Source organism: Leucopleurus acutus, assembly GCF_964270905.1.
Source record: "Leucopleurus acutus genome assembly, chromosome: 10".
NCBI lineage: Eukaryota > Metazoa > Chordata > Mammalia > Artiodactyla > Delphinidae > Leucopleurus > Leucopleurus acutus.
Window position 1 is genome coordinate 97,658,860 of NC_139153.1, and position 19,554 is coordinate 97,678,413.

The 19,554-nt window shown below is 43.4% G+C and overlaps 1 protein-coding gene across 1 annotated transcript in view; it reads right to left on the reverse strand.

Annotated features, from left to right (window-relative positions):
* Positions 1-18,703, reverse strand: part of GCNT2 (glucosaminyl (N-acetyl) transferase 2 (I blood group)) — a 79,811-nt gene extending 61,108 nt beyond the window's left edge. Inside the window, exon 1 of the mRNA XM_082848036.1 lies at positions 17,378-18,703. Within this exon, the coding sequence (XP_082704162.1) occupies positions 17,378-18,302 (925 nt within the window). The 5' untranslated portion in view covers positions 18,303-18,703. The remainder of the gene's footprint in view (positions 1-17,377) is intronic.
* Between the last annotated feature and the right edge of the window lie 851 nt (positions 18,704-19,554).

Here is a 19,554-nt window from a genome sequence, read left to right on the forward strand (position 1 = left end):
ACACACACACACACACACACACACACACACACACACACACACTGGAATATTACTATGCCACAAAAAAGAATGAAATAATACCATTTGCAGCAATGTGGATGGACCTAGAGATTATCGTACTAAGTGAAGTAAGTCAAAGACATATATCATATGATATCACTTATATGTGAAATCTAAAGAAAAAAGGATACAAATGAACTTATTCTGTAAAACAAAAATAGACTCACAGACAAAGAAAACAAACTTATGGTTACCAAAGGCAAAAGGAGGGGGGAGGGATAAATTAGGAGTTTGGGAATTAACATATACACACTAATATATAGATAATCAACAAGGACCTACTGTACAGCACAGGGAACTATATTCAATATCTTGTAATAATCTATAATGGAAAAGAGTCTGAAAAAGAATAGATAAATATATGTTTATGTATAACTGAATCACTTTGCTGTACACATGAAACACTGTAAATCAACTATGCTGCAACTTAAAAAAAAAGAATTTTTCCAATTATGATGCTATCTAGGGCACAGCTCCAAAATGAAGAGCGTATTCTTTTTGTGAAATACTGGAAGACTCAGAATCTCAGTGAAATAAAGAAATAATCAAAGGGGGAAAGGCAAGCCTCAGCACCCCTAGGCTTTCTGTGGCAAGGGGCAAGGTACACTCGCCTGACTCTGGAAGGCCTACAGAAGGATGAGTTGAGGGAGAGGCACGTGAAGTCCGCTGCCTGCCAGGCTAGTCACACACCCTTGAGGAAGGCGGCAGCTGGTCGTAAGGAAAATGTCATAAAAGACCTTGCATGTTGTGCTGAAAACCTTGGACTTCACCTTGTTGCCAAAGGAGCACCACCTAAGATGTTAGGTCGAGGAGTTCCCGGGCAACAAGTGCCAACTGGAGGAGGAACAAGACCAAAATAAATCATGGTGGAAAGTACACATCAGCCGGTAAACGCATAAGGCACATGTCAACGATAATAACAGTAGCAGTATTACTACTGACCAGATTGATTGACCAGATAGATTAAATGACATTAAAAAAAACAACTTTTAATCAAATTTCTGGAGGAAACCATGCAAGATGTGCTTTGTCTTGTGTGTCATTAACGCCCACGATTACTAACAGGGCATGGTGCAAAAACGAGTAAGTAAAGCCTCTTAAACTAGGAGGTAAATGTGCTAGTTATGCCTCAGTTAACTACATGTCCTAGAAACAGTTCGAAGGCTCTTACAGTCGAGGCTTTAGTCCTGTAGATATTCACAAGACTTCAGATACTGCATTGAGTTTTTTCTTAAATAAAGAAATAAAGATAGGGGAAAGATTTAAAGTCCCAAGGTCACTAAGGAATTAATGGACTGGGAATTAGTAGAAAGTCTACTTTGTATTATTATTTTTCCACTCCTTCAAACTAGTAGTGAGAAATACGTATGTTGCCTTATTTATGTCATTTATTTATTTTTAAATGTGTTGAATGAATGAATGAATGGAGTCCACATCCCCCATGGTTCCAGGTGCTCATGGATAAATGTTCTTTTAACTGGAATTGGGAACAGAGCAACGGGTATCTTTTTTTCTGACAAACAAAAACTCTGACCAGATTGATTAAATGACATTAAAAAAACCACAACTTTTCAGCAAATTTCTGGAGGAAACCGTGCAAGACGTGCTTTGTCTCGTGTGTCATTAACGCCCACGATTAACTAACAGGGTATATGGTGCAAAAACCAGGAAGCCTGGGTTCTGGTCACTTTTCTACCTTTAGCCGATTATGTGCTCTTAGGCCCCTACTCGCTTCCTCTTTATAAAGGATGTTCTCCCTGGTCCCTTCCAGCTTTTTAAAATGAGCTACAATTCAGTCTGTTGTAAGGTGAATCGCTAAGCAGCAGTGATGGAATCCAGGCAGTATGAGGTATGGCCCCTATCCTGTAGGAGCGTATACCTTCACTAGGATTCAAAATACATACAGCTGAAAAGATAACCAACAAAACAGGAAAGACTATGGCTCAGTTCCAAACAAGAGGATGTCCACCAAATGTGACAGGAACTCGGAGAGGAGAAACAGTTCCCTTGGAGGCAGGGTGGTTAGAAAGGGCTTACGGTGGTGAGACACTGACACCGAGAAGGCATTCCAGTTGGAGAAAGTACGAGTGTGCAAGACAACAAAAACAAGAAAGCCCAATGTGGAGAAACTTCCCAGGGAGGCTGTAAATCTAGAACTTCTCTGACATGGCAGCAGATAAAAACCTTCCAATCGGTGAACTACAGCCTCAAAGTACCAGGCATGTTTAGAGGGTGAGAGTAGAAGGACTTTTGCCCCCTGTCCCTCCCACAGCTCACCAGCTGAGCCAGGGCCTGGCACACGGTGTGTTCAACGCTTGGGAATGGGTCCAGAATCATCTGGGCATTTGAAAGTGCAATTTTCAGCTATGGAAGAAGGAATGTTGAAACCCGTGTTTGCCCATTTTTAATTTATATGTTAGAACAGCATAGGCTAGGAGAGCCATCCATGATTTTTTTCTTTTTTCTTTTTGGCCACACCATGCAGCATGTGGGGATCTTAGTTCCCTGACCAGAGACGGAACCCGTGCCCCTGCAGTGGAAGCGCAGAGTCCTAACCACTGGACCGCCGGGGAAGTCCCCATGATTTTTTTCTTTCAAGCCTATTTCTAGCTATCTGGAGGTGTGATTTTATGGTACAAATAGTGCTTTTTTCTCTCTTCCCCCTAGCACACGCCTGTACAAAGACCTAACTATAAATGTACCACATCAGCACTGAATTCTATTCATAATTCCTCACGCATCTTTCCTTGGTTTAATTGCATGTACTAATGCAAACTTCATTATACCTTCATAATTGTTCTGGGACTTGTTTTTCCATTCTCAATTAATTGCTATCCTGGAGTTGAGAAAGAAACTGAGGAAACACAGGCTTGAGCAAAAGCTAGATTTATCATGTTAAAATAGTGAAAAGGGCACCAAAAGGACTGGGTCTGATGAAGTTTTTGTTGGCGTGGCATGGAGAGGCGACGTTATATCGGCAGAAGAGGTAGGTAACTGAGGTGAGATGGTGTCATTTCTTGGTCTCACTGCTGGCTGCTCTTTGGAAGGTCATTTCTGTGTGGTTTGCATTGTTACTGAAGCAGGTCAGATGACTCAGGGATTCCTTCCTTAATTATAAAATATAGGATTTTTTTTATTATTATTTTTTATATTTATTTATTTATTAGGTTGCACTGGGTCTTAGTTGCGGCACGCATGTGGGATCGAACCTGGGCGCCCTGCATTGGGAGCGTGGAGTCTTATCCACTTCGCCACCGAAGAAGTCCCTATAGGGATTTCTTTTTTTCCCCTGGAACTAAGAGTATTTCACAAGAAAGTAAAGAAGGGTGATAATCTAATCCACTTTGGACAACCGGTTAAGTTATTCTGTTCTGGGTGGCTAGATGGTTTTTAAATGAAGCCTTTTATTTATTTGTCTATATCTATCTATCTATCTATCTATCTATCTATCTATCTATCTACCTATCAGTGATGATTATGACGCTAAAGAGAAGAAGATATTTCCGAAGCACATCTTTCACTAAAACAACAATTCTCCCATAATTGAGGAGTCCTCCAAGGGGGTTCACTGGGGAAAATCCACCTTCTCCTGGGACCCAATCATTTTATTTTCTATCCCGTTCATCTAATTAGCAACAGGAGAAGTTGCTGTCTAGATTACGGATGCAAAGCATGATTTCAAATTCTCATCTCAGAGCGGGTAAGACGTTTAACACACAGAATTTTCAAGGCCTAGGTGGCAGGTCCAGGAGGCGGTGGTACTAGATCATATCATGGTAGTGTGAGCTGAAGTGATCTACATCTGATTTTGATGGAGCAAAGGTGTCATGGAAACAGTTCCTGCATGCTAAAGGATGCTAAGCAAATATTTGCAAAAGACAGTCTACACAAATCCCCAGAGGCAAATGTCAAAGCCCGTGCAGGTAGGAGGCAACCTTTTAGTAGCAGAAATGTAGCCATTAGTACTATGAACAGCCTGAAACTGGGGGGCTTAGAAAATGAACAATCAATCATCCCACAAAAGTCACAGCCAATTAACATTTCAGGATGAAACTTACCACTGAATTTACCTGTGGAAATTAATTACTTAACCTTGGAAGAACTGACTCATTGTTTCAGCAAAACACTTGTTTCCAAAAGCCAAACTGGTGTGCCTGTGACTTGAGGTTAAGGATAGTCTAGGTCAAAAGTTTGCAAACTTCTGTTTGACATCTCATTACATGGAGGGGTTGTTAACATACAGGTTGCAGGGCCCCTGCCGCAAGACATCAGTTAGTTTTAGGTGGAATTTAATTATTTCCATTTCTAACAGTCTTGAGACGAAAAGTTTGAGAACCAACGGCTCAGATGCCAAAACTCTATGATTTTTTTTTCCTCAATGACCCCACCTGATCTGTTTCCCTAGGACTAAACAATATACTGTAAACAAAACAAAACAACCAATATTTCAGGATAAACAATACTGTATAATTTGGAAATACTTAATAAACATGAATTCAAATGGTGGATAGGGCTTCCCTGGTGGCGCAGTGGTTGAGAGTCTGCCTGCCGATGCAGGGGACACGAGTTCATGCCCCAGTCCGGGAGGATCCCACATGCCACGGAGCAGCTGGGCCCGTGAGCCATGACCGCTGAGTCTGCGTGTCCGGAGCCTGTGCTCCGCAGCGGGAGAGGCCGCAACAGTGAGAGGCCCGCGTACCGGAAAAAAAAAAAAAAAAAAAAAAAGATTTCCTTTGGAAAGTTAATTGGTACTTTTAGGAAGAATGGCAGAAAATGGATATACAGAAAGGTGCTAGTTGCTGTTATTTAAATAAGAGAAACCCTAGTTGCAGGTCATCCTGCCCCAAATGCATTTTCTAATTTACTGTATACACTGTGCACACCTGTGCATAACCCCAGTCTTTCACAAAATATAGATTAGGACTATTTACCGACAAACAGTGATGTTTTGAGTATCTAGTGTGCCATAAGCTGAAATGGAGGAGGGTGCAGGAGAAGGATACAAACTTTTTTAAAAAGAGAAAGAAAGAGAAAAAGTCAGAAAATACCGTATATCGGTGCAGACACACACATGCATGCGCTCCTGGTGGAAGCGTGAATTGGGACCACTCTGGAAAACTGGCAGTATCTACTCAGGCTGCGCACAGACATATCCTCTCCCCCAGTAATTCCATCCCCAGGTATTTGCATTTGCGTACATGTTTATCAAAGGACGCATAGCTCAACATTCACTGCAGCCGTGTTCATAACAGACCCAAATGCCCACCAATGGTTGTTATACAGCAGGGTTTCTCTACCTTAGCACTACTGGCATTTTGAGCTGAATACGCCTTGTTTGGGGGGGCCGTCCTGTGCACCGTAGGATGTTTAGAAGCATCCCTGGCCTCTACTTACTAGATGCAGTAGCACCCCTTGCCCCCTCTCCCCAAGTTGTGACAACCAGTAGTGTCTCCAGATATCGCCATTTGTTCCCTGGGGGGCAAAATCATCCCCCATCCCCAACCACACACACCTCCTTCTCTCTGCACAGCAACGAGAATGACTCAGTAGAACTGCCTGCAACAACCAAAAAAGGAATCTCACAAACATAACACTGAGCAAAAAAAGGCAGAGAGAAAAAGGACATGCTGTATATTTCCATTTCTATAAAGGACAAAAACAGGTAAAAGTATCTATGCTGTCAGACATCAGGGTAGTGACTGGGATGCTGGTTATTTCTGTGTCTTGATGCTGGTTGCATGGGTGTGTCTAGTTTGTGAAACTGCATCATTCTGAACCCTAATGATATGTGCACTTTCTATGTTATATAATCTCACCAGAAATGAATGAATGAATGAATAAATAATGAGTCAGAGTCCTTCTACCAGAAATATTCTTCCAGCGGAGTCTCCCAGGTGAATGGGGATCAGGTGTCTTTCTGGGAATAACTAGTATTTATGGTTATCACTTCTTTTTTTTTTTTTTTTTTGCGGTACGCGGGCCTCTCACTGCTGTGGCCTCTCTCGTTGCGGAGCACAGGCTCCGGACGCGCAGGCTCAGCGGCCATGGTTCACGGGCCCAGCCGCTTCGCGGCGTGTGGGATCTTCCCGGACTGGGGCACAAACCCGTGTCCCCTGCATCGGCAGGCGGACTCTCAACCACTGCGCCACCAGGGAAGCCCTAGTTATCACTTCTAATTAAATACTCTGCAGGACCACATACCAGAGCCCACATCACTTCTTCCCTAAGCAGACCAAGGCTGTTTCCACTCTGGCTCCTGACACCAGCCACCCTCAGCCATGACCCGACGACCTCTCCTTCCTACCAGTGAGCAATGCCCAGCAGAAAGGGAGTCAAGAGGAAACAGAACAGGAGGTCAAAAGTGAATTTAAAAACCCCTTGTGGGGCTTTGATCCCTCAACCAGGGATCAAACCCGTGCCCCCTGCAGTGGAAGCGCAGAGTCTTAACCACTGGACCAACAGGGAAGTCCCTGGACCAGCAATTTTACTTTTAGAATCTACCCAGGAGAAATGAAAACATGTGTCTATACAAGGACTTGCACAGGAATGTTGACAGCAGCATTATTCATAATGGCCGAGGAGTAGAAACAACAAAAGTTTGACAACAGATGAATGGATAAACAAAATGTGATCTACCCACAAAACAGAATAGTAGTCATCTGTATAAAGGAGTGAAGTACTGATTCATGCTACAACCTGGATAAACCTCAAAATCATTACATTAAGTGGAAGGAGCTAGACATGAAAAAACATACATGGCTTGATTTATATGAAATGTCCAGAAAAGGCAAATCTACAAAAACAGAAAACAAAGGGTTGTAAATGGGCGTGAGGTTTCTTTTGCAGGTGATAAAAGTATTCTAAATTAACTTGGGGTAATGGCAGTGCACCTGTAAATATACTAAAAATCACTGAATTGTGTACTTGAAACAGGTGTTTTACGGTATGTGATTTATACACCTGAATTACATACCTCAATTCTGCGGTGTGTAAATTACACCTCAATAAAGCTGTAAACTTAGAGGAAAAAGGAAGTTTGTCCAGTGCCTCAGATTGAGAAGAACTCATGTGATGGTGATGTACCTGCCTCCTTTTGTAGTGACTAGACCGGGATTGGTTGTCACCTGTCAGTGATTTGGGCAAAGACTTTTGGGTTTGCATGAAAGCAACACTGTTGCGGGAAAAAGAAAATGGGGCGCGAGAGGATGGTCACATCCCGGGGTCTCAGGCGAGTCCCTGGGACGGGCTGCCAAGTGAGGGACCTTGGCTTCGTGCAGGAAGGAATTCAAGAGCGAGCCGAAGTACAGTGAAAGCAGATTTTTTCAAACAGATACACACTCCATAGGAGAGAAGCCCCAGGGTGAGGGGTTGTTAGTTTTTATGGACTGGGTAATTTCATAGGCTAATGAGTGGGAGGATTATGCCAGCCATTTTGGGGAAGGGGCGGAGACTTCCAGGCATTGGGCCACCGCCCACTTTTTGGCCTTTTACGGTTGGTTTGGGAACTGTCATGGCGCCTGTGGGTGTGTCATTTAGCTGATGCATTACAATGAGGCTCAAGGTCCACTGGAAGTCGAATCTTCCACCATCTTGGGCTTAGTTGGTTCTAACCAGTTCACGTCGTGTCCTCAAGGGCTCTGTCATTCTTTTAACCTGTCTCAACACCACGCCTTTTTTTTTTTTTTTTTTTTTTTTTTTTGCGGTACGCGGGCCTCTCACTGTTGTGGCCTCTCCCATCGCGGAGCACAGGGTCCGGACACGCAGGCTCAGCGGCCATGGCTCACGGGCCCAGCCGCTTCGCGGCGTGTGGGATCTTCCCGGACCGGGGCACGAACCCGTGTCCCCTGCATCGGCAGGCGGACTCTCAACCACTGCGCCACCAGGGAAGCCCACCACGCTTATTTTATAGTAGCAACATAGGGGAATCAAATTCAGTCTGACGCCCAGTACTGTGTGTGAGCCGAGGCTCGCAAAGATAGAAATCTCACTCTGTCTCTCCGTGACTCTGCACTCTGTCAGGTCTCCACAGATACTGAAACATCAATAAACCCTCAGAAGAAGATAAGGGCTACCAGGGAGGAAAAAAGAGCACAGAGGACAAACTCTGCCTGAGGGTGGTGCGAGGTCAGATTTCACAGAGCTCAGTACAGTTCACAGCTGGGCCCTCAAAGATAATCAGGATTTCTCTAGGCAAAGAGGGGCCCAGGGGAAAAACTGGCTGAAAGGCCAGGCGGTCTGCTTAGCAATTACACATGGAATTCAAGTGGTAGCAAAATAAAGCACTTTACATTTTCTGAATATTTAAAATCAGAGCTTCTGGTCTTCCCTGGTGGCGCAGAGAGAGGTGGTTGAGAGTCCGCCTGCCGATGCAGGGGACGCGGGTTCCTGCCCCGGTCCGGGAGGATCCCACATGCCGCGGAGCAGCTGGGCCCGTGAGCCATGGCCGCTGAGCCTGCGCGTCCGGAGCCTGTGCTCCGCAACGGGAGAGGCCGCAGCAGTGAGAGGCCCGCGTACCGCAAAAAAAAAGAAAAAAAAAATCAGAGCTTCTCAGGGTCAAAGTGACTGGCAGATTCCCTTAATTGTTGATTTTACTTTTCTAGCCCTGAACTAAGACAGTTTCAATCCCCTAAATGCATGAAGACGGTGATGTATGCTGATCTCAGCAATCAGATGCCCCCTAACTCCTGCAGACCCACCCACACTCCCAAAGTTTTCTGATGGATTTAGCATAGGTGGTAAGGATGCCTGCCCTTTGGAAAAGGAAGTAGGGGGCAGGATTCCTGCCCCAGGGCCTGCTTAGAGGCTGAAATAGAATTGAAAATAACAAAATAAACTTTCTGCAAAACTGCAGGAGAATTTCCTTCATTTGGAGAAAATACCGTGTTTAAGAGAAGCAGAGGGCTTCCCTGGTGGCGCAGTGGTTAAGAATCCGCCTGCCAATGCAGGGGACACGGGTTTGAGCCCTGGTCCGGAAAGATCCCACATGCCGCGGAGCAACTAAGCCCGTGTGCCACAACTACTGAGCCCACGTGCCACAACTACTGAAGCCCACGTGCCTAGAGTCCATGCTCTGCAACAAGAGAAGCCACCGCAGTGAGAAGCCCGCGCACTGCAACGAAGAGTAGCCCCTGCTCACCGCAGCTAGGGAAAGCCTACACGCAGCAACCAAGACCCAACGCAGCCAAAAATAAATTAATTAAAAAAAAATTTTTAAAAAGGAGGGAAGCAGAATTGTACTCTTTTCTCTCCCATTCATTGGCTCCTCATTCAACATTCTGCTTTGGCCACTCAACTTCTGGCCAAGCCAGAAGTCTAGGTCCTGGTGCCAATCATCCAGTTCACGTTCTCACTTTTGGGGTACAGGAGATGGGGGTGAGGTAGGGAAGTGGGGCTGAGGGCGACCAGGACCCACACACCCAGTTAAGATGCGATGGAAGTGGCTCTATGACCGAAGTAGGAGTAAAGTGGGTGGGCAGGGTGGCTGCTTCTGGTAGGGGGGAAAGGAGCAGAGAAGCTTCTCTGAGGAAGCACGTGACATCTCAGCTAGATCTGGAGAACAAGCCAGGATGAGCAGCAGAAGCAAAGAGCATTTCAGAACAAGGGAACGGCATGAGCAAGGGCCTGCAGACCGTTTGTCTTCTAGGTTGTTAGGATGACAGAAGCCTGGCAGAGTTAAGAGGCTCTCAACTGATCACAGAATGCTGCTTCCTAATAAGAGGAAAGAGAAACCAGCCACTTAAGGCTCTACACGTGTGATGTTGCTAAGAAAAGCAACAGCTGAGGGGTAACCTCTGTGGGCCACATATCCAGTTTCTAGCAAAAAATTATCCCTGTACCTTCAAAACCAAAGGTTCTTCTTCTCTCTCTTTTCTTTTTTCTTTGATCACACACAGAAGTTTTAAAATTGTAACACTAAAAGTTCAACAATCCACATCAAAGAAGTTCATCTGGGCTTCCCTGGTGGCGCAGTGGTTGAGAGTCCGCCTGCCGATGCAGGGGACACGGGTTTGTGCCCCGGTCCGGGAAGATCCCACATGCCGCGGAGCGGCTGGGCCCGTGAGCCATGGCCGCTGAGCCTGCGCGTCCGGAGCCTGTGCTCTGCAATGGGAGAGGCCACAACAGTGAGAGGCCTGCGTACCGCAAAAAAAAAAAAAGTTCATCTGTTCCCCCTCTCTTTGAACATTTAATGAGTTTCTTCAACGGACCGGGTACAATTTGTGTACTGTCTAATCCTTCCCACAGTCTGACAAGGAGATTTTTTTTTAAAATATTTATTTATTTATTTGGTTGCACTGAGTCTTAGTTTCAGCAGGCGGGCTCCTTAGTTGTGGCATGCAAACTCTTAGTTGCGGCATGCATATGGGATCTAGTTCCCTGACCAAGGATCGAACCTGGGCCCCTTGCGATGGGAGCAGAGAGTCTTATCCACTGTGCCACCAGGGAAGTCCCCTGACAAGGAGATATTTTGATGAGAATCAGACTCAGAGAAATTATGCTTGCCCAAAGTTATGCAGACTGCAGGTGGCAGAGCCAGGACTGCTTTTAAATCCCACCAGAAAATTGGGAGCCACCGTCTGATGCTGCAGAGTAAACAGATCTTTATTTAGATCATTTGTCAAAAACACTCTACAGTTGCTTAAACCTGAAATGCATTCAACTGGTGACCACTGATTTTAGTTCAGTTGAGCCTAATTCCTATTTTTTTTTTGTCTTCAATCTCCTTTTAGCTTCCTTAGTATGAAATTAAGATAGGTCACCATAGGAAGAAATGTTATTTCTGAATATGAAGTATTAATAATATTTTCATTAAATTAATGAAATTTTAATATTAATTTGATATTTTAAAAGTCTTTATTGAGATAGAATTGACACACGGCACTGTATAAGTGTAAGGCATATGGCATAATAATTCGACTTATATACGTCACGAAATGATGACCACATAAGTTTAGTGAATATCCATCACATAGACACAAAAGAAAAAGAAAAAATACTTTTTCCTTGTGATGAGAACGCTTAGGATTTACTTGAAGAACTTTCATAGAGAACATACAGCAGTGTTCATTATATTAATTATGACATACGTTACATCCCATATTTATCTTATAAATGGAAGTTTGTATCTTTTGACTGCCTTCATCCAATTTCCACCCCCATGTAACCACAGATCTGATCTCTTTTACTATGAGTTTGTTTGTTTTTGAAGTATAATTGACCTACCTTAGCTCCTGTTACACAGCACAGTAATTTGCTATTTCTACACATTTCAAAATAATCTCCACGATAAGTCTGGTTACCATCTGTCACCACCCAAAGATATTACAGTGTTATTGACTCTGTTCCCCATGCTGTACGTTTCATACCCGTGACTCATTTATCTTGCAACTGGAAGTTTGTAACTCTTAATCTCCCTCACATATTTCTCTCCATCCCCAAACCTCCTCCCCTCTGGCAACCACCTGTTTGTTCTCTGTATCTACAACTCTGTTTTGTTGTTTTTTCATTTGTTTTGTTTTTTAGATTCCACATATAAGTGAAATCACATGGTATTTTTCTTTCTTTATTTGACTTATTTCACTTAGCATAATACTCTCTAGGTCTACCCATGTTGTCACAAATGGCAAGATTTCATTCTTCTTTATGGCTGAGTAATATTCCTGTGTGTGTGTGTGTGTGTGTGCGCGCACGCGCACGTGTGTGTGCGTGTGCACGTGTGTGTATACCACATCTTCTTTATCCATTCACCTGTTGATGGGCACTTAGGTTGTTTCCGTATCTTGGCTATACTAAATCATGCAGAAATGAACTTAGGGGTATATACTGATACATGTTTTTGAATTAGCATTTTTGTTTTCTTTGGATAAATACCCAGCAGTGGGATTGCTGGATCGTATGGTAGTTCTATTTTTAATTGTTTTGAGGAGAGATGGTATTTCCTTGAAAAAGAACTCACAGATATCCCAACTCACTGATTTCCTTTCCTATGCAGTTGACAAAAGTCAGTATTTCCAGCAGATACAAAAACAGAGATTGTTCAAGCTAATATATTGTAAAACTTATCCCCCAAATTTCCTTCCCCATACACGCAGTGATGTGTTTGAGAAACATAAATTCCCTCTGGACATGGCAAGATCCCAGCCAAATCCTTGGGGCCACGACTACGAGTTCCCAGAAGCAGCTTTATTTAGATCTGTTCTTCCTCCCTCCTCTCAAGGTTCCAGCATTCGGCACCTCAGCACTGCATCTGAACGTATAAAGGGACTAAAGCAAGTAGCCAGCCTCCAATAATGACAGAGAGTCCGGCCAGTATGGACTCTATAGCAGAGACTCAACAAGCCTCCCCTTTCAAGGGCACATGGGTACATACAAGACAGAGAATTCCAGAAGGGCTGGTCCATAGTCTGGTTCCTGGGGGGGGGGGGGGGAATAAGAAGCAAGTAGAATCTGTCTTCCAAGCCCACGATCTCCAATTTTCTTCTTTTCTCTATTCCTTCCCCATCAGATATCTTGGCATTCCTTTTTTCTTCCTTCTCCAACAAAACCTGCTCTCAGATTTTTTTTTCTGAGATTTTTTCAGAATGAGAAAGGAGGAAAGGCTCTTTTCTCATTCATTCATTAATGTGAATTTGAAATAAGCTCCCACTGAATCATATCAGAATATTCCTTTGTAGCAAGTGGGGCAGAAACCACTGGTCAGTTTTGAAATCTTTAAATCCACGGACCACATGATGAATGAAGCATGCCCACTGAAAGCCCCTGTCACAGGCAGAGCCATGCAGCACATGACGCATAACTCATAAGGGAAGTAGGAGGCAGTGAACTTGAATGCCTGGCTGGTAAAGGATCTTTTCTCCAGTTGGAAGTCAGCCACAGCTGAGTCAGATGAGAAACTAAAATGTGGCCATCTTGTTGTAGACGGATTAACAAATGGAACTGGGGAGGAGAGAGGTGGGGGGAAAGTGGGGGAAAGTGGGGGAAAGATGGAGGGAGGAGAAGTGGGGAAGGCAGGAACCCTCATTTCACAACAGCTGGTGAAGTCTGGTGGGCATTATCTTTCAAGGCCCCTGTGAACTCTCTTTGTATAACACTTCTGTCCTCATGGTCCGCTTGAGTGGACCACCCAGGAATTCTCATCTTCCAAGAGGCTTCCAGAGGACCTGTCATGGTCGAAGAGCCTTACTATGTATGAGGAGACCACGTTTTGTTTTGCGTTTTGACACTGCCACCCTGGCGACACCTGACCCGAATGGTCTGGGGCCTCGATGGAGGGCAGCGCGTCTACACAGAGGTCAGCCACAGCCCAGGAAGTGGCCTGGAATGAGAAAAGGGATGCTCGTTGTACAGTGACAACTCGACCCACAGCAAGCCTCTCTGGGAATAAATATCTGCAGGAGACAGAGGAATTACCATCAATGGGAACAGCCCAGAATCTGGCTGGAGACACAAGGGGAAGGCATTGAAAGTACAAGCCGCGGGGCCCACAAGCAAGTGAAAACTCTGAAGCAGAGGTAAGACTTTCATATAAGTAAAAAGAAGCAGAATGAAGATGCTGACACACGAGCACGGCCGACTTCTCCGCGTGGCTCTCGGACGGCACCACTGCTGGCTGACCATTCTCCCCAGAGCAGGGAGGACACCTGGCTGCCTGCTCTGTCCACTACAGTAGCCACGGGCACAACTGATATTTGGGGTATATTGGGTTAAATAAAATACATGATTTAAATTCATGTGACCTGTTAATTTTTGTTTCTTTAATGTAGCCACAAAAGACCTGAAATTACACATGTGGCTCACACTGTATTTCTATCAGGTGGTGTTCTAGTTCCCCATGAGGCCGTTTCAACCGCGAGATCTTTTTTCTTCTGTCCTATTACTCCTTAGAGAAACCTAATAAGCCCCAATCACTGCAGTCAACTAGAACAATCTTAAAATGTCCAGAACAAACAACGAACATACGCATGCATCAGCAAAGAGTGACCCTCAAAACAGAAATGACCCAGATTTTCACATAGCAGGAGGAACAGTTAAACAAGACAGCCACCTAAGTTTCTGATTCCCTTACCTCCTCATGACTAAGCCCTACACTCAGGCCTACCTCAGGTCCTGCAAGAGTTGGCTGGACCAGTGAAGGGCCACAGGCCTCTAACGAGGATCCCATACCCATAATGCAGAAACAATTTTAAGGGCTCACTCTTTTAAGTTTTTGAAATGCGTGGAGCAGTCCATTTGTTTTCCATTGTTTTGCTGATCTGTAATTGCTGGTATTTACCAGAGGTGTAAAAATCTAGTTGCAATAGAGAAATCATGTTGAGAACTCAACACTTCTGTTCAATAAATTGATTAGAATCATTAGTTAGTATCACGAACTTCAGAGTGGAAGAGACTCACAGGCCATCTTGTCCGACACTTGATAATTGAGTTCCTCGACAGGGTTTCTTCAGCCTCTGCTTCCGAATATCCCTTGGGTTTGTTCACCACTGAGGAAGCTACCCATTCTAATCCCAGATCCGTGGGTTCTTTTATCTCCCACCACTGACCCTGGATTCTTCTTCCAAAACTACAGCATTGGTTCAATTTCTGTCTCCTGGGCAAACGTTTTAATTATGTGAAGGCAGTGATCCCTTTTCAAGTCTTTTGCAGATTGAATATCCTTTTTGTTTGTCTTGGTCCCTTCTTTGAAAAATGGGGTCTGGCCTTTTAACCTTCTTGGCTACTCTCTTTGGAATCTGCTTTGTGAATGTCTCCCCTTACAGGTTGGTGCCCAGACCTGAATGATCAATACATATTTGGTCCAAGCAACACAAAAGTGAGAAGAGGGCCTTTTACCTCCCTTATTCTGGGTACTACAATCCCATATAAACAGCTTAATGGTCATGACTCCCCACTTCAATTTCTTGAGCCCTGATTTCTTTTTTGACCGTGATCTCTGCCAAAAGAAGTCCTTTTATTTTTTTTAATTAAAAAAGTAATGAAAAATAAAAATTTTTGTTGAAGCATAGTTGATTTACAATGTTGTGTTAGTTTCAAGTGTACAGCAAAGTGATTCATATATATATACACATATATATATATCTTTTTTTCAGATTCTTTTCCATTATAGGTTATCACAAGATATTGAGTATAGTTCCCTGTGCTATACGGTAGGTCCTTGTCCTGATTTCTTTTTTAACAATTGTTTATTTATTTATTTTAAATTTATTTATTTTTGTCTGCGTTGGGTCTTCGTTGCTGCGCGCGGGCTTTCTCTAGTTGCGGCGAGTGGGGTCTACTCTTCCTTGCGGCGCGCGGACTTCTCATTGCGGTGGCTTTTCTTGTTGCGGAGCACCGGCTCTAGGCGCGTGGGCTTCAGTAGTTGTGGCTCGAGGGCTCTAGGGCGCAGGCTTAGTAGTTGTGGTGTGTACACGGGTATAGTTGCTCTGCAGCATGTGGGATCCTCCCAGACCAGGGCTCGAACTCGTGTCCCCTACATTGGCAGGCGGATTCTTAACCACTGAACCACCAGGGGAGTCCTGTCCTGATTTCTTTCATCACTAGGACATTACCCCTTCCCACTTTGGGAAAACCACAGATTTAAAAAGCATTCTATCATAGCTGCCTTCTAAGTAGCTGTATTTCCTTTGCTTTTATGCCTACACCAGTCCTCTATTAACTAGGATTTTAGAATATTTTTCTTTTTTTGCTATTATAAGTGACACTATGATGAAAATACTTTTAAATTAATCTTTTTCCTATCTCTGTTTATTTTTTAAGAATAAATTCCTAGGAGCAAAATTAAATAAAAGGATATGAACATTTTCAAAGCCGTTTGGTACATAGGTGCCTAATTGTCCTTCAGAAAGACTGTGCAGGTTTATACTTTTTCTAGTGGTCTGTATTGGAACACTCATTGCCCATCCTGGAGTTAGGTTTTTTTTTTTAACACCAATTTGAGAAGTAAAGAATTGTAATCATTTATTTTAATTTGTATTGGTGGTAAGCATTGGTATATGATTGTTTAGCATATGTATTTCTACATGTCATGGTTAATCTGATGTGTTCCTTTTTCCTATTTGTGAGATGTATTTAGGTGTTAAAGATATTAACCTGGCTGTATGTTGTTTCTTTTGCAACTACTTTTTCCCCAGTGGATTTTTCTGTTTTCACAATTTTGCCAAGTATTACCAAGGAAAAAAATTTAAAAAAAAAAAAGCATTCTAAGTCTAGGAAGCTTTGTACACAAACATCAAAAACAAGCATCCACGATGGTTCACAGCCCTGGCTGTTCCTGAGAATTTCCCGGAGGCTGAACAAATACTGAAGTCCACATCTACCCAGGAAATCAGGAAATGCATTTTTAAAAGCTCCAGGCGACTGTAATATGTATCCAGGGTTGAACCACTAATCTCAAGAAACCATGACCTTGATGCTCATGTTGATTCAAGTTAGTTTTCCTTTGAAAACTGAATCTGAAATGTGAATTGAAATGTGAATCTGAATTTTTATTTCAAATTGAACTAGCAGAACTGAATTAGTTCACTGTAAACAACTGGAGATTATTCAAGTCATTTGGAACTTGGACCAAGGAAATGTGGAGTTAGTTTAGGAACAACTGAGACCGAATTGAAAATCACCTTAAAAGAACATCAGGCTTAGGCAACCTGGTTTATAATTGGCATGTTTGCTTACTAGCAGGGTAATTTGAGCACAGCATATAACCACACTGGTTTCATTGTCTATAAAATAAAGGCGCTGGTCCAGGAATCTTTAAGAGGCTCTAAATTTCGGACTCAGTTCCAGGAAAGAACGTGCAAATGAAAATTGTTAAAGTTGTATCTTGCTCTCATTTTGAAATGATCTGAATTTAGCTATTGGAGCTTCAGTAGGGGCAAAGGTATTATTTAAGTGTTCAAATTGCTGCTCAAATTTATCATATTTATGCCTGACTTTAAATACCATCACATTTAAAGGAGAATTGTTTAATCTTTCATTCACCAGTCAGTGTTCCTCAGTTCCTTGCCACGTCTCAAGACTACAGCACATATTCGAAGTGGGTCTATGGGCTCAGAAAGGTAGCTTGGTATGTCAGCAAAATCAAGTCAAACAGTCAGTCTCTACCTCTGCCCTAATCACTATGCCTCAGTTTCTTCATCTGTAAAATGGAGATGAGTTATATCACCCACTCTGTGAGCAGAGCTGCTGTACAGATTTTTTTAATGAATAGTTGAAACTGTAAAGATCTTTAAAAATGTTAATTTTTTTTTACTATTTTTCAGTGGTTCATTCCGTATTGGCCACGCAATGTTTATTCATAAAAACAAAAGTTAAGAGACATACATACCAGGAATCCTATTGAGTGTGACCCAGAAATGTTCATCAGGACTGTAGGTGTCCTTGGACCAGGACAGTAAGTCAAGTGCCCGCTGGTCTTGGAGGACAAAATTAGCGAATTCCCTCGTGAGGGCCACGTAGGCAGTGCCAAAGTAAATAGTCATGTTGTGAGGAGGTGGAGTTTTCAATTTTGCGGTTTTAATCATGTAGGAATTTCTTTTGCTCAATAGTTCCTGGTGGACATATTTAGTCCGTCCAATAGCATGATCGGGAGGCAGCACCCCTGGGGTGATGTTTTTCCCTTTAAATCCTTTCAGATGCTGAACTATCTCCCTGTTGGTTTTCAGGGGGAAATCTTGCCCACAGGTGTTGATGGCATATTTCCACGGAACCTCAGAGCCTGCAAGATCTTTGATGCAGTTCAGGTCAGCCTGGAGCCTGGAAATCCCACCATAGACCACGTGCTCCATCTTGGAAGCCAGAAAAGCATTTGGGAAGCAGCTCAGTAATTGCTTCACTGCATCTTTAAATTCAACTGTTGCCTTTTCATCCACATGAACACAGTAGACATTTTGGGGCATGTAAATTGCCCTGAAGAGTCTCTCAAAAGTGCCAAAATCTTTGTGGACGGTCATCATGTAAGCCAAAGGGAAGCCAGCCTCTTCTTCAGAGAGTGCTTCTGTTATGTACTGACTTTGAGCTATGTACTCATAACAGGTAGATTCACTGAGGGTAGTTTTCAATGCATTCTCTGTTGGGTAAAAAACCTTCCCCTTAAAAATCTGACGACAGGCTTCTGCTAATAGCGAAGCATTGGACAGAGATGCTCCCAGGAAATTTTTATTCTCCCATAACTCATGATTGTAAACAAACACAAAAATCAGACCAGTGACCAGAGACACAAAAAAAAGACACTGCTTCCAAGAGCCCATCATTCAAAACCAGGAAATGAGTAAAATGTCTCTTGGGATCTGATCAGAGCGTAGGTAGATTTAACTTACATTTTCTCCAGAATCCATAACCATCCTTTTGGTAGGTGCAGTTCTGATCGGCTGTTCCGTAACCTTCCAGTCGAGCATGCTTGTCCTTTCTTTCTGTCTTCCTTTTCTCCTCGTTTGCCACTGCATTGCATTTCCACCTTTCTGCCTCACATTTCTGAAGTAACTCTTTGGGATTTGCTTTGCTCAGTCCCCACACCCCCTTCCTGCAACCTGTTTCTACATAAAAACAAGTTGCCTCAGGGAGGTTTTGACTCTAATGTGTCCACCTTTCCCTACAGGAAAATCACCAAGGGGTGAACTGAATATTCTGAAAGCCATTGCTCTAAGACTTTAACCCCAGCCTCTTCTCCTGGCCAAAAGGTTGGCAACTCTGTCAGCTCCAACTTCCTGTTAATCATTGTGTTCAACTGACTGAGTTTGTTTGCTTAAACAGCACTGCCAAGTTAAAAGCATGGGTTCTAAGCATGTGAACACTGCCTGGGGAGATATTCTGTCAATAAATATTTAGTGCTTAAAAATTAATCACTTAACCTTGCCTTTTTCCACACACGCCCCCCTCTCCATATTGGCTGGCTATGCTATTAAAGCACAGCATATGACTAACTGTTGAGCCATTCTTTCCAGCACTTAATTTTCTCTGCTAGGAGGTAAGGTCCTTAAAAAGGCACATTAGCAAGTGAACCTCCCCACCTAACTGGTCACAGTATGACGAATAAAGGCTAATGAAAAAAAAAAAAACCCAACCCCCCAAGAAACTGACAGCCCATTGTAACCCCCAAATTGCTAAAGCTGAAGTTAGTGAATGTCAAGTTTATTTCACCCAAGCCCAGGGAGGATGCAGGGAGAGGCAGGAGAGAAGAATCATCTCAGTTTGGGATGTTTTAGAACTTAAGGAGAGAGGCTCTCAGATTCATATATATAAACCATTCCAAACTATTAGATTCATATATATAAACCATTCCATTTCCCTACCTGTAAAACATGAGAATAATTTTATCACCTTCATAGGTCAGTCGTGAGAATACAATGAGAAAGCGCATCAAGGGTTCATGGCCTGCCCAGCAATGAATGAGGCAGAGATAGAAGATAGCTGGGCCCCAGGCTGAGATGCTGGTGCTTCAAGGTAAAATAAAGGCAGGAGCAGAGGGGCTTCCCTGGTGGCACAGTGGTTGAGAATCTGCCTGCC